This window comes from Carassius gibelio, chromosome B1 (genome assembly GCF_023724105.1).
Source record: "Carassius gibelio isolate Cgi1373 ecotype wild population from Czech Republic chromosome B1, carGib1.2-hapl.c, whole genome shotgun sequence".
Classification (NCBI taxonomy): domain Eukaryota; kingdom Metazoa; phylum Chordata; class Actinopteri; order Cypriniformes; family Cyprinidae; genus Carassius; species Carassius gibelio.
This window is the reverse complement of record NC_068396.1, coordinates 3387428-3400804: the sequence shown is the minus strand read 5'-3', so window position 1 is coordinate 3400804 and position 13377 is coordinate 3387428. Positions and strand designations below refer to the sequence as shown.

Sequence of the window (13377 nt, the reverse complement as noted above, 5' to 3'; positions counted from 1 at the left end):
TACACGCATCAAAAGAATGAGAAGAAATAAGGGCGATGATGTCATTAAAAAAATGTCAAGTTACAGTGCTGCAGAGATATCAACCTTAATTAGCATTAGCATTACTAGCCCAAATCCGATAAGAATACCAGAGTAAACATCGGCACTGCTTTTAATCGCTGGAGACAACTGATGGACCCGAAAGAAATGAGGTTCGACTCCGAACTTGCAAGTAAGATGCTGTTAGTATTTCGCTAGAAGTTTGTTTTATATGTTTGTGTATTTGTTTTCGGGAAGTTATAACATAGAAATGTATCGAAGGCTGTTCGATAAACGTGCTAATGTTAGCGATGGCTAACCGTAGCTGCGTTTGATAATTAGCTAGCTATAACTTAACGTTACCCATTTTATTATATATCGCTGTGCATGTCTTTACTCATGTACATCTCATCAGTAAAGACGCTCCTGTAATTAGGAGTATATCTCAGCACGTGTGTTCAGATCAGGATTGCCAGGTTTTCACAACAAATCCTGCCCAGTTGCTTCTCAAAACTAGCCCAATATCGCTTCCAGAAGGTTCCCCGATAAAACATTGCTTCCCGGAGTTAAAATATAGGTTTTTTAGCAGGGTTGCCTTGGTAAAATTCGCATTTTAGGGGCTAAATATCACGTTATTTGTATTGGGGTCGCTGTGACCAGCGGACATGAAAAACAACCAACACAGACTTGGCAACACTGGTTGGCATTTACTACACAGAGCCGTAATTCACTGACAATCTACACAACATCGATGTTAAAATCGCAGGCGATTCTTTGTCGATTTTGAAAGCGATTTTGTGTTAGTTGTCGGTAGACTAAGGCTCTGTGCAGTAACTGCCGCTCCACCTGAACCAGTGTTGCCAAGTCTGCGGTTGTTTTTCATGTCCGCGGTTTGAAGCAATCCCAATACCAATAACGTGATATTTAGCCCCTAAAATGCTAATTTTACCATGGAAACCCTTCCCAAAAATTTATATTTTAACCCCGGGAAGCAATTTTTATCGGGGAACCTCCCGGAAATGCGATTGGGCTAGTTTTGGACTAGTTTTAAGAAGCAACTGGGCAGGATTTGTTGTGAAAACCTGGCAACCCTGATCTGAATGCACATGCTGGAGATATACTTCTAATTACAGGAGCGTCTTTACTGATGAGAGGTGCATGAAAATCGCATTCGATTTTTTTGCACAGCCCTATGTATCATAACTAACCTGCTCTGTCTAGTCTGTTGGTCTCCGTGTCCTCTTTGCTTCGTGGTTTTTCTGTGCGTGAAAAAAATGATGTGTGGCGTGAAAGCGTGTGAAAAGAGTCAATTGCGTGTGTCTCACGGTGAATGCTTGAGAGTTGGCACATTAGTTCTCAAGCAGAATAAAGGACAGGTTGATTATTGCTGTTTATCGTTTGTATTAATCTATGATGTGTCCCTGTTTGCCTACAGGGACATAAAAAAATAAATTAAAAGTGATACGTGGACCAAGGTGTCTGAGATTGTTCATTTTAAGTAAAGGATCCTAATATTGCGTCCACAACAATATTTAATGAGGTTATAACTCCTTGTGGTTAGTCTGCACGAGATCAACAAGCTTGTTTGCTTTGCGGCCGCTTTAAATACAAAATAAGCATTCGATCTACGTTAGAGCGTCTGAGCGCTCACAAATCTTTCTGCAGCGTTGTGAGCAGAGCGGCAAGAGCGATTTTTGACGCTCTAGACGCCGGCGGTGTGAACGCACAGTTAGGCTTCGGCTATGACTGTAGTGTTGTTGTGAAAGTAGGGGCGGAGCACAGAGACTATGCCGTTTCTCGTTTGTTACTCTAGAGTAGACCAATCCACTTTATTGAGGCATACTGCCCCCATCTGGTATGGAATGTGGAGTATGACTAGATTTTTTTTGCCAAACATTACAGATGGCACCTTTAATGCTGTTTCTCTTTTGGTAATCTGTGCAGGGTTGTCTTGCCGTGGCAACCAAAAACACACTTCTTTTGTGTGTTTGTGTGTGTGTGTGTGTGTCTGAAGAGTTTGGCTCCAATAAATGCAATAAATCCATTTTGATTAATTTGAGTAAAGATGTTTTCTTTACCAAGAAAGTGGCAAGATGAAAACCACTATTTTCTGCTCTTCACAAAGCTCCTGGCAGGATTGTGTGTGAGAGAGCAGGGGTCTGGCGGCGTGAGAAGCACATGAAATAAGAACAACTTACGTGATACTCTTCTCCTGTCACTTTGCTCTTTGCTGACAGGATTGCTCACACTGCAGGAGTACGATTTATTCTCCTGTACTTGAGCAGATGTCAAGAGCAGTTCTGGGTTGTTTTCATTATTGTCTTCTTTATACCAGGATACAGTCAGATCTGTATGGTCTCCAAAGTCACAGGTGAGAGTAACAACATCTTTTTTGTTTATCTTCAGAGAAGAAACATGGTGGTTATTTCATACTACTGAAACTACAATAAAATGTACAGTCTTATTTTGTTATTATGGTGGAAGGGTATCATGTTTTTCCCTCTTACCATAAAAATACAGTATTTTTCACACAATTCACCTATCTGTATACCCTGTTTTCACTTTCATAAAAACGACCTGATGACTTCCTTGTTCTATAAAGTCCCTCCTTCTAAAATACGTAACGAGTTCTGATTGGGCCAGCGGTTCCTGTGTTGTGATTCGACACCAGCTTAGCGCATGTACTTATGCACTTATAATCAAAGGAGCGTTTTTACAGACGATATGGACATGAAAATCGCATTAGATTTTTTTTGCAGAGCCCTAACATCTAGTTAACAAAGCTAAACAGCGTTGCCCTTTGTGTAATAAGTTACAAAAACTGTTAAAACTGTCCTGCTCCGCAACAAGACCACGCCCCCCTTTTTTGTGAATTAATGTGGGCGGAGGTTAGTTTAACTGTTTTAGTGAAGTCATTACTGCAGGAACTAGAGGGATGAAGTCCAAACAGGACGTTTTTTGTAGGCGAATTCTGTTAAATAAAATATCTCGCTTGGCATTGAACTTTGAGCTTTAGAATTTTACAGATATTATTTATAGTCTAAAAAGAACATTACACACTAACTAAAGTTTAAAACATGGGATCACGAAGAATGGGACCTTTAAAAAACATTGCAAGAATTAGATCCAGCCAAGACTTGGAGAAACTTGTTCATGCCTTTATCCCCAGCAGGGTGGACTATTGTAATGGGCTCCTCACCGTCCTTCCCAAAAAGACCATTAGACAACTGCAGCTCATCCAGAACACTGCTGCCAGGATTCTGACTAGAACCAGAAAATCTGAGCATATCACGCCAGTCCTCAGGTCCTTACACTGGCTTCCAGTTATATTTAGGATTGATTTTAAAGTACTTTTACTTGTTTATAAGTCAATGATCCAGGACTGAAATATATTGCAGATATGTTCATTGAACATAAACCTAACAGAGCACACAGATCACTAGGATCGAGTCGGTTAGAAATACCAAGGGTTCACACAAAACAATGGGAATCTGCTTTTATGCCGCCCGCAGTTGGAATCAGCTTCCAGAAGAGATCGGATGTGCTAAAACTCTAGTCACATTTAAGTCTAGACTCAAAACTCATCTGTTCAGATGTGAATTTATTGAATGAGCACTGTGTGATGTCCAAACTGATTGCACTGTATTTTCACTGTTTTTTGTTATGTAAAATCATCTTCTGTTTCCAACTGTTTTAAAATTCATTTTAAATAAGTTAATTTTTAAATCATTTTATTATCTTCAGGATTATTTTACTTTCTTATATGTAAAGCACTTTGAATTACCATTGTGTATGAAATGTGCTACTGTATATAGGCCTTGCCTTGCCTAAAGATTTAGGTCAGGGCAGGCACAGGCTGAAGCACAATAATAATCTTACCATTACTTTGTACCCACCTTCTTACTACATGCTGTTCTGTTGTCAAACACATGACGATGGTGCTGCCACTGGCGTTTATACGTTCTCTGTGTGTGTATTGCTATGACTCCTGACCCCGGGGTCCTAAGAGGAGCTGGTAGCTGCCTCAATTGTGCCTGTTTTTTTAATTAAAAAAAAAAATGCTAACTTTCTTATATTCTAGATTCACTGCACACAGACTGAAGTTTTTAGTTTTAATTCTGATGGTGACTTACAGCTTAGAAAAATAAAAAGTAGGAAACTTTTAAAGAAAAAGACAAATTAAAATCCAAAGTAGGTTTATTTATGCACTCAATACTTGGTTGGGGCTTAACTGTGGCATGGCATGAAGGTGATCAGTCTGTGGCACTGCTGAGTCAGCAGACTTAGCAGACTTCAGCTCCTCTGTTTTGTTTGTCATGTGTTACTCTTCTTCCTCTTCACAAAAGCCCATAGATTCTCTGTGAGATCCAGGTCAGGTGAGTTGGCTGGCCAATCAAGCACTTGGAAGTGGTTTTGGCACATTGGGGAGGTGCTAACTTCCTGCTGGAAGAGGAAATCAGCATCCCCATAAAGCTTCACACTGGACTTTGGATTCTGTGCCTCTCCAGTCTTCCTCCAGACTCCAGATGTTGATTTCCAAATGAAATGCTAAATTTACGTTCATCTGAAAAGAGGACTGTGGACCAGTTCTTTTTCTCCTTACTCCAGGTGAAATGCTTCAGATGTTATTCTCTGGATCAGGAGTGACTTGGTTCTAGGAATGTGACAGCTGTAGCCCTTTTCCTGAAGACGTCTGAGTGTGGTGACAATTAATGTGCTGACTCTGTCTTCAGTCAACTCCTTGTGAAGCTCTCCCACGTTCCTGAATCAGCTTTTCCTGACAATCGTCTCAAGGCTGTGGTCATCCCTGTCCCTTGTGCACCATTTCCTACCACACCATTTCCTTTCAGTCAACTTTCTATGAATATATTTCAATACATTCCTCTGTGAACAACCAGCCCTTTCAGCAATGACCTTCTGTTAACCCAGATGCTGTTTATTTAGTATGCGAGTACAATGAAACGATCATCTGGAAGTATTCAGCTGGAGAAACACTGAAGGGCAATATTTTAATAGAATATTTAAGAGTTTTTCAATGACAAAATACTAAATATTTTAACTAATCTAAGACTGTAACTAATGATTATTTTGGTATTCAAGTAATCTACTGATTATTTTGATAATTGAGTAATCTGATATTTTTAGTAACACAAATAGATCTCAGTGAAAACAAGACTTTAGTATTGATTTTTTATATAAACTAACGATGAGGCAAAAGTAATTGGTACAAATAAAATATAAAAACCAAGTAATTACATGGTTTTATTGAACAACACCTATGTATTCCTATACATAATATGGACATAACAAATATAGGTTGCACTTTATTTTACAGCACATGAACTTAACATGTACTTATAGTGTACTTACAGTGTATTTATCTAATAAAGTTCTGGTAATACAAGGTAACTTCATGGGGTAGGGTTAGATTTAGGGGTAGGTTCAGGTTTAGTACCTAGTTATTACATAGTCATTGTAATTACTATAATAAGTACATAGTATGTACATGGGGAACATGACTGTAAATATCTGCAGAGGTATTTACAGTGTAATTAAACAAATGTTTAAATCCATTAAATTTTAATGTTTGGCCATATGCCAAATATTCATAGCCACATTCAAAAATTGATATTACTGACATGTAATCTGATGTAATCTACATACCACTGGGCAGCACTGAGTTGTAAAAGGTTAGAGCAAAAAGTGTGTCTTTTTTTTTCTCCCTGATGTGTGTCTGGAAAATGCCATATATCTCAGCAATGGAAGCGCGCAGAAATGTGAAAATGGTCTCGTTTGAAAGAAGAGAACATAATCTAACCATTTGATCTGTGATCATTTAGATCTTTGATCTGTCAAATTCCTGAGAATTTCTGACAGCTTTCTTGTGATAAATAACTTGACTGTTTTGTGAAAAATAAATTTGTGGAAATTCACATGTAGGACGAATACTATTCTAAGCAGTTCTTAGAGACTCTAAATTTTCAAATAAACCCATATAAGGGGCTGATACCATATAGGGAAGGCTATGTAAATGAATTATAAACATTTTTAAGGTGATTTTGGACCCGTATCTGGGTCCGCAGAGCTTAGATTATAGAAGTATGAACAATTAAGTTGTCAGTTGTAAAGATGTTTCCACTGTGTCTGGATCTGTTTTGGTAGAAGCTGGAACTTGAAGATTCTTCAGTCTGAACTCCTTCTCATCTGAAAGATATCAAAGAAAAGATTTTCATACAATTGCCATTATTGCCAATATTTCAATAATTTATGAAGACATTAAAATGTACACGGATCTTTGTTTATTAAACTTTTTTAACAAGTGTTCTAGTTTAAGCATCTCATACTGAAAAGTACGAATCATATCACAATTTACATTTAATTCCAATTAATTATGCTTTCCCATTTTCAGTTTTCATGCAATTTTATTATTTATTAGCTTTCAACCAAATCAAGAACAGCCAGTCTGAAAAGCCCTTTAATTTCGACTGAATGTTTTTTTTTTTTTTTGATGGCCAGTGCCAATATCTTGGTGTAATCCTATATCCAGTATCTATAATATAATATAATATAATATAATATAATATAATATAATATAATATAATATAATATAATATAATATAATACTATTTCATTTAATAGATAGTAAATATAATATATTTAATATATATAAAAGCATCTGCTAAATTAATAAATGTAAGTTTATGAATTGGCATTTAAACACGTTTTTGACTATGGAGGACTGTGGTGTGAACTTTTAAAGCTCAAAAAGAACAGCTTCATATTTTGATCAGTCTCCCTTTTGCTGAAAATGCAAATGCTCACGGTGATGAAGACATCTCTTACCTTTTTGGTGCTGCTTGCTTTGTCTACAGCTTCGACATACGCAGATGATAAGGACACATAGCAGCAGCAGAAGAAGGGCTCCTGAACCTGCTAAAATACTCACCATTACCCAGAAATCAAAGCCAAATAATATGGGTAATAATCTGGGACCTGGGTCGCCTTTAGTTGTAGGACCGGCAAGACAAAAAACAAATGTTATGAAGCTGTTAGAAATCCAAAAAACTGAAACAAACTCATTGAAGAAAGGATGTGAAAAAATGACTTACAAGAAACTGTAATGCTATCACTTTTCTCATTGCTGACAGGATTGCTCACACTGCAGGAGTACGGTTTATTCTCCTGTGCTTGAGCAGATGTCAAGAGAAGTTCTGAGTTGTTTTCATTCTGGATGATATTATCTTCTTTATACCAGGATACAGTCAGATCTGTACGGTGTCTAAAGTCACAGGTGAGAGTAGTGATCCCATCTTCACAGTAGATCTTCATAGTAGGTTTAGGAGCGTTTGCTGTAAAAGAAACATGGTGGTTATTTCCTACTACTGAAACTACAATAGAAACATACAGTTTTATTTTGTTATTATGGCAGAAGGGTTTAAATAATACGATCTTACCATAAACCTTAATTTCCTTTTCTCCAGCATCAAGCTGTGTACCTTCATTATTAAAAACAGTGTATGTATATCTGCCGCTGTTCTTCAGACTAACACTTTCAAATGTTAATGATCCATCTTCTTCCATTGTTAGACCTGGAGTGTTTTTCCTGATCTTCCCATTTTTCCTCTGAATCACAGCATCACTAGAGAGATGGGTCCATGTGATCTCATAAGATTTGTCAGTGTTTCTAGTTTGAAGCTTTATGGTGCAGGACGTTCCCTCGAGTAGATCTGTTTTATATATCTCTGAAACTATAAGAGAAAACATTTATATCAGCATTTATTTCAGATTTCTCAAGGTTGGTTTCTTTTCAAAAGCCCATTTCTGATTAGACCTTAACTTTAGACCAGTGATTCCCAACCTTTTTGAACTCTTGGACCACACAACCAAACACATATGTTTGTGCGGCCCACTGCAAAAAAATGAACTGTCCCCCCCTATTGTTGGGTTAATAAAATAGAAGCTAGATTGTTAACTGACTGTATTGAATGAACTGGCAATGAACAGAAAATAACTCAGCCTGGCAGCACCGCTTGGTACAACTCCTCTTGTTCTGTAGCATATGCAGCAAAAATATCTAAGATAAATTGGCGGTTTATTCTTAAACCAATCAGAGAGCTTGAATAGTGGAAACATAATTAGTTTAATATTTTTTTTTCTTATCTAGTTAAAAAAAAATTATGTCATTATGTTATGACAGACATTTTACATATATGAAAAATATTACTATTTCTTTTAATAGTAATTGGCGGCCCACCTGTAATACCATCGCGACCCACTAGGGGGCCGCAGCCCACAGGTTGAAAACCACTGCTTTAGACTAAACGGCTGAACTCAGTTAAATATTCTGTTCGGCCGTTTTTGACCATAAAAACAATATGGTTGATTTAAAACAACACAATGTAGTTTAGATGAAATTTCAATATTCCATTCTCTTTGTAGTATTAAAAGCTCTAGGTGCATAACGAAGTTTCAAAGACTAAAGTCTCAAATTTAAAGACATATTCTTTATAAAAGTTAAGTCAACCACTCGTAACAACATCACTATGTCGTAGGGCTGGGCGATAAATAAATTTGATTAACTCGAATGTGTAGTTTACATTGACCCCATATTTCCAAATGGGCTCAACCCTCCCCCCGCGTGTTTGCCATAGAGACATGCTTCCGAGAGAAATGTTTCACCCTACGATATGAACAAGTCCGCAGCAGCACAAGCACACCCACCAAAAAGCAACCTACAGCAGTGTTACTATTGTGCGGCTCACTTACACTGGAAGCGGTGTGATGCGACACAATCCCCATCAGTAAACTGATGCCTCGTTCTATTTATGAAGAAGTGTACTGACACTACTTTCAGATGATTTGCAACTGTAGTGTGGTGTCATCAAATTTTGACAGACTTTAAGCGCAGTTGGGCATGGCACGACAACTCTCGCGTCCAGTATAGACACAATTAGACAATGTATTTATTTAATAATTTATATTAAACATTTAAATAAAATAAAAACCTAAACAAGCAGCATTACAAGATGGAAATATAGAATAGGAAATATATTTACACTTGCTTTGTCCTATGTCCATGACTCACTGCGGAGTCGCCAGAGTGTGCGTAGTGTGCACCTGTATGGTTAGATGCAAGACGGCTTGTATATATATATATATATATATATATATATATATATATATATATATATATATATATATATATATATATATAAAATTAAGGTATTTCATCTGGTCTCAGTTACAAATTTGACTGGTAAATAATAAAGAATGATAGCTCGTATTGTATTGCATTTCATTGCATATCAGGGATGACAGATTGATAAAAAGACATGGCATTTATGACTAAATGTAACTTTTGATACTTTGCCCTCCCATGGCATGCTGCACTTCCATGTTGTGGAGATGCTGTGTTTCATTGTGAAAGCAAAACTACATTTTGTCCTTCCAAAAGAGGACAAGACTAGAAATCAAATGTTATGTATTAACAACACTGTTCCAGAACAGTTGAACCCAAATATTCAGATGTGTCAAACGCATTTTATGGAGGACTGTTTCCTGATTCTGGGAGAATAGATTACAATGATGTCTGTTATGACTCACAGATTGTATGTACGCTTTTTTATATTTAAAGAATTTGTCACTGATGATTCAAACACAAGTTTTGAGCAGTATAGAGTAGCATTTGTTATTTGACGTTTCTTCGATCACAAATGCAGACATGGTTTTATGTTTAAACTGGTGGAGTCAGCTGTTTAACCGTCAGTGGCTTGTTACTGCAAACATACGATCTTAATCACTGTCTGTCACGTGACTCTGTCCTCTTTGTTCTTGAACTGATGGTAAAACTAAGGACATTATTAACTGTCTTCATTAAATTCATTTTGAAAGATGAAGCTCGCGAATATAGAAAGGGTCGTTATATTTCCAATGAGTGCTTAAAAAAAAAAACGACACCTTTGAGAGAGGCGAGGCATAGAGGACCTACAATAATCTACAGTATTTAAAAAAAAAATTAAATTAAATTTGAGCAATGAAGCATGTATATTCTATTACACCAAACACACAAAATAATCTTTTGTGTGGGATAAGATGTCACAAATGGGGACCAGGCTTTTTATCAAAATAAAAATATCAGAACTATTATAAAACCATAAAATAAAATGAATAAAACAAAAAAAATCTGTTCTGAAAATACAGTGCAATGTTAAAGTTCAAATCTGCCTTTAAATCTGCATTCACCTATTTATCCAGCATATCATTTCTATAATTTATTTTAATGGTCCCACTTTATATTAGGTGGCCTTAACTACTATGTACTTACATAAAAAATAAGTACAATTTACTTACTGTGTTCATATTGTATTGTAAAACACTTTTGCTGCTATTGAGGTGGGATGGGGTAAGGTTAGGGAGAGGTTTGGAGGTATGGGTAAGTTTAAGGGTGGGTTAAGGTGTAAAGTATGGCTCAACAGTGTAATTATAAATGTAATTACAGAAATTAAATACAGATGTAATTACATGTTGTTGTTTTTAAATATAAGTACAATGTAAAAACATGTACACAATAAGTACATTGTACTAAATCATTAATTAAAATGTAAGTACATAGTAGTTAAGGCCACTTAATATAAAGTGGGTCCGCCCTAAAAAAATAATAATAATAGTAATAAAATAAAAAAGGTTCACCAATGAACATTACTATCAAAACCATTTTCAGGCAGAACCGTTTTATTTTCTTAATGTGAAGAACTAAATAAATCTAAATAATCGATGTATTTGTAAAATGCAAAGATTAAATGTTCATCTGGTCTCTCTCTCTATATATATATGACATTATGTAAGTGTCTTCTAGTGAAGGCGGATGTGCACAAACTCGAAATGCAGCAGTTTAATCTAAGATTTGCAAAACGGACTGTTTTAGTTCAGTTCATTAAAATATCTACACAAAATGAATCCATAACTTACCAGTGATTACAGTAATGAAGCCAGAGAGGAATAGAAATAAGAGACTGTGTTGGCAGCTCATTGCTCTTCTGCAAACAGCAAATATATTCCAGAATATATTCCTTTTGACCACCTGCTCGTCGACACAGGAATAACTTCCGTTCACAAACAGAAAAGAGAACAGAAAGTTTGCATTTAGGGAGCTGTCGATAATGCAGAATCATCAACTAAAGATGTCAGTGATTATGCAGAACCAAACTAAAAAAATAATAATGCTGCGCGCTCTTAAAGCAGTGAGATTAACAACTGACCCTGTTCTCACAAGTGTTGCCAGATCCGCGGTTTCCCGCGTAACTGCGGTACTTTAAAACTTTTACCGCGGGAAGTTTTTCATGTCGGCGGGTTAAAGCGACCCCATTAACGTGATATTTAACCCTGGGGTACGACTTGTACCAGGGGAAACCGACCTAAAAATATGTGTTTACACCGTTGGATCGCCACTGAAAAGCGTCTGTGCTAGTTTAGAACTAATTTAGAGTCGCAATTGGACGGTTTTTGCAGTGAAAACCTGGCAACCCTGCCCACGCAACACATCTTTTTTCACGCAGTGAATAGAGAGCCCTTAGCAAATGGTGCAAATGTGTCATGTATTTGGGTGCCTGCTTATGTAGGTGTGAAAGGAAATAAAGAGGTAGATCTTTAAGCAAAACAATCTCTCACATCTCAAAGAACATATATCTAAATTAAGTTATGTAAATATGAAGCCAAGACTATAATAAAGGTACATACACAAAATCTATGCCAGGAATACTGGGATATTAATGATACACTAATACATTTTTATAATATTTAAAGTTGGTGTAGGAAGAGAAATGAGTAAAAAAAGAAACAGTCATTGCCCGTCTCAGAAAAGAACATACAGGGCTCAATAAGACTCTGCATTTAATGGGTGAACACACAAATGGTTTATGTAAACATTATAACCAACCTGAATCAGTAAAACATATAATAATACAATGTCTTGCATATGAAATTAAGAGAATAATATTAAAAGAAGTATTAGAAAAAAGTAAACTTAAACTTACTTTGGAAAATATACTTGGAACAGCACTAAGGAAAACGTTAATTATAGTTAATTTCAGGTCTGAAAGAGATACGAATATGAAGAACATAGAATAGTAGGGGTTTTTAAATATATGTATTTTTTCCCCTCTTTTCTTTATCCTGTTCTTTTGTTTCACACTCCAGTCCAGCAGCCATAGAAGAAGAGTCCTAAGCTGAAACTGTAATAATATGATATTGGCAACTCTCCAGTGTGTGTTTGTGATTGCACTGTCTGGAGAGCATCGAGAGCTCCTAGTTCATGTTTTTGTAAAGTTGTGAACAGTGTTAATCACAGACACACTCTATGCACAGTGTACTGTAGGGAGTTTCTTGGTCATAATGGAGACCAACACAATCTTACAGTTTCTGTTTGTGTCTTGGATGTGTAAAAGACATTCTGAGAAATACTGGATAAATGTTCATTAACGTGTCCATTGTATAACGGTTAAGGGTTTATCTCTTAGCGCTGTAGAGTAGGCTTCGTTAGGGATAAGTCACATATATTGTATTTAAATCAACGTGTGTTTAAACAGTTATGACAAAAGTAATTTAAAAGTAATTAAAGAGTGGACTGATTACATAAAAAAGTAATCAGCTCTGGTAACTGTATATAAATAAGCTACTCAATTAATATATTTAATTTCAATTAAGATTAATTTTACCTTTTACCCTGATTTGGATGAAAGTAAAAAAACTTTGGAAAATATACTTGGAACAGCACTAAGGAAAACGTTAATTATAGTTAATTTCAGGTCTGAAAGAGATACGAATATGAAGAACATAGAATAGTAGGGGTTTTATTATTATATTTAATTTCAATTAAGATTAATTTGACCTTTTACCCTGATTTGGATGAAAGTAAAAAAATGCATTTTTCTTCTGTAAAATGTTTCTATTAAAATAATGTTTCCTTCTAATCGTGTTTTGCCCAGACATCTGTTCGTGGTCATTTTTCATGCACTATGTATAGTGATCATGTGGGTCGTGGTTAGTAGTCTTCCTGAACACAAACACACACTTTGGTCTGAATTCAAGCATTTGCCATTTTTGCACATAAGAGAGCAGCTTTAGCAACCTATAGCATCCGGTTTGGTTTCAGCTTTTGAACTTCCTCTAAATTGTTCTTACATCCAGTTTTAAGTGTATAAATGTCATTCTGAAAGAAAAGTGGAAAAGTGCATCAATGTGTCATCTGTATAACAACAACAAAAAAATGTCTCTACGATGTTTGCTGTTGGTCATCGTCTGCGTTGTGTTCATCACCACAGAAGCTGTTTCAGGTACATCTCTTTTTTAAGGTTATATGAA

General features: G+C 36.1%; 2 protein-coding genes across 9 annotated transcripts in view; one reads left to right on the top strand and one right to left on the bottom strand.

Annotated features, from left to right (window-relative positions):
- LOC127948878 (carcinoembryonic antigen-related cell adhesion molecule 5) overlaps positions 1-13377 on the bottom strand; it is a 151917-nt gene that overhangs the window by 49802 nt on the left and 88738 nt on the right. For 2 of the 7 annotated variants that reach the window (XM_052545682.1, XM_052545684.1), the window contains exon 6: positions 7515-7766. In XM_052545682.1, the coding sequence (XP_052401642.1) occupies positions 7515-7766 (252 nt within the window). Of the gene's footprint in view, positions 1-4197; positions 6223-6861; positions 7021-7127; positions 7368-7472; positions 7767-13377 lie in introns of those variants that run through there. The other 5 variants (XM_052545683.1, XM_052545688.1, XM_052545686.1 and 2 more) reach the window with 4 other exon arrangements.
- LOC127948884 (CD48 antigen-like) overlaps positions 12786-13377 on the top strand; it is a 101061-nt gene continuing 100469 nt past the window's right edge. Inside the window, exon 1 of one of the 2 annotated variants that reach the window (XM_052545712.1) lies at positions 12786-13349. In XM_052545712.1, coding sequence (XP_052401672.1) covers positions 13253-13349 — 97 coding nt within the window. In that variant the 5' untranslated portion in view covers positions 12786-13252. The remainder of the gene's footprint in view (positions 13350-13377) is intronic. The other variant, XM_052545713.1, reaches the window with a different exon arrangement.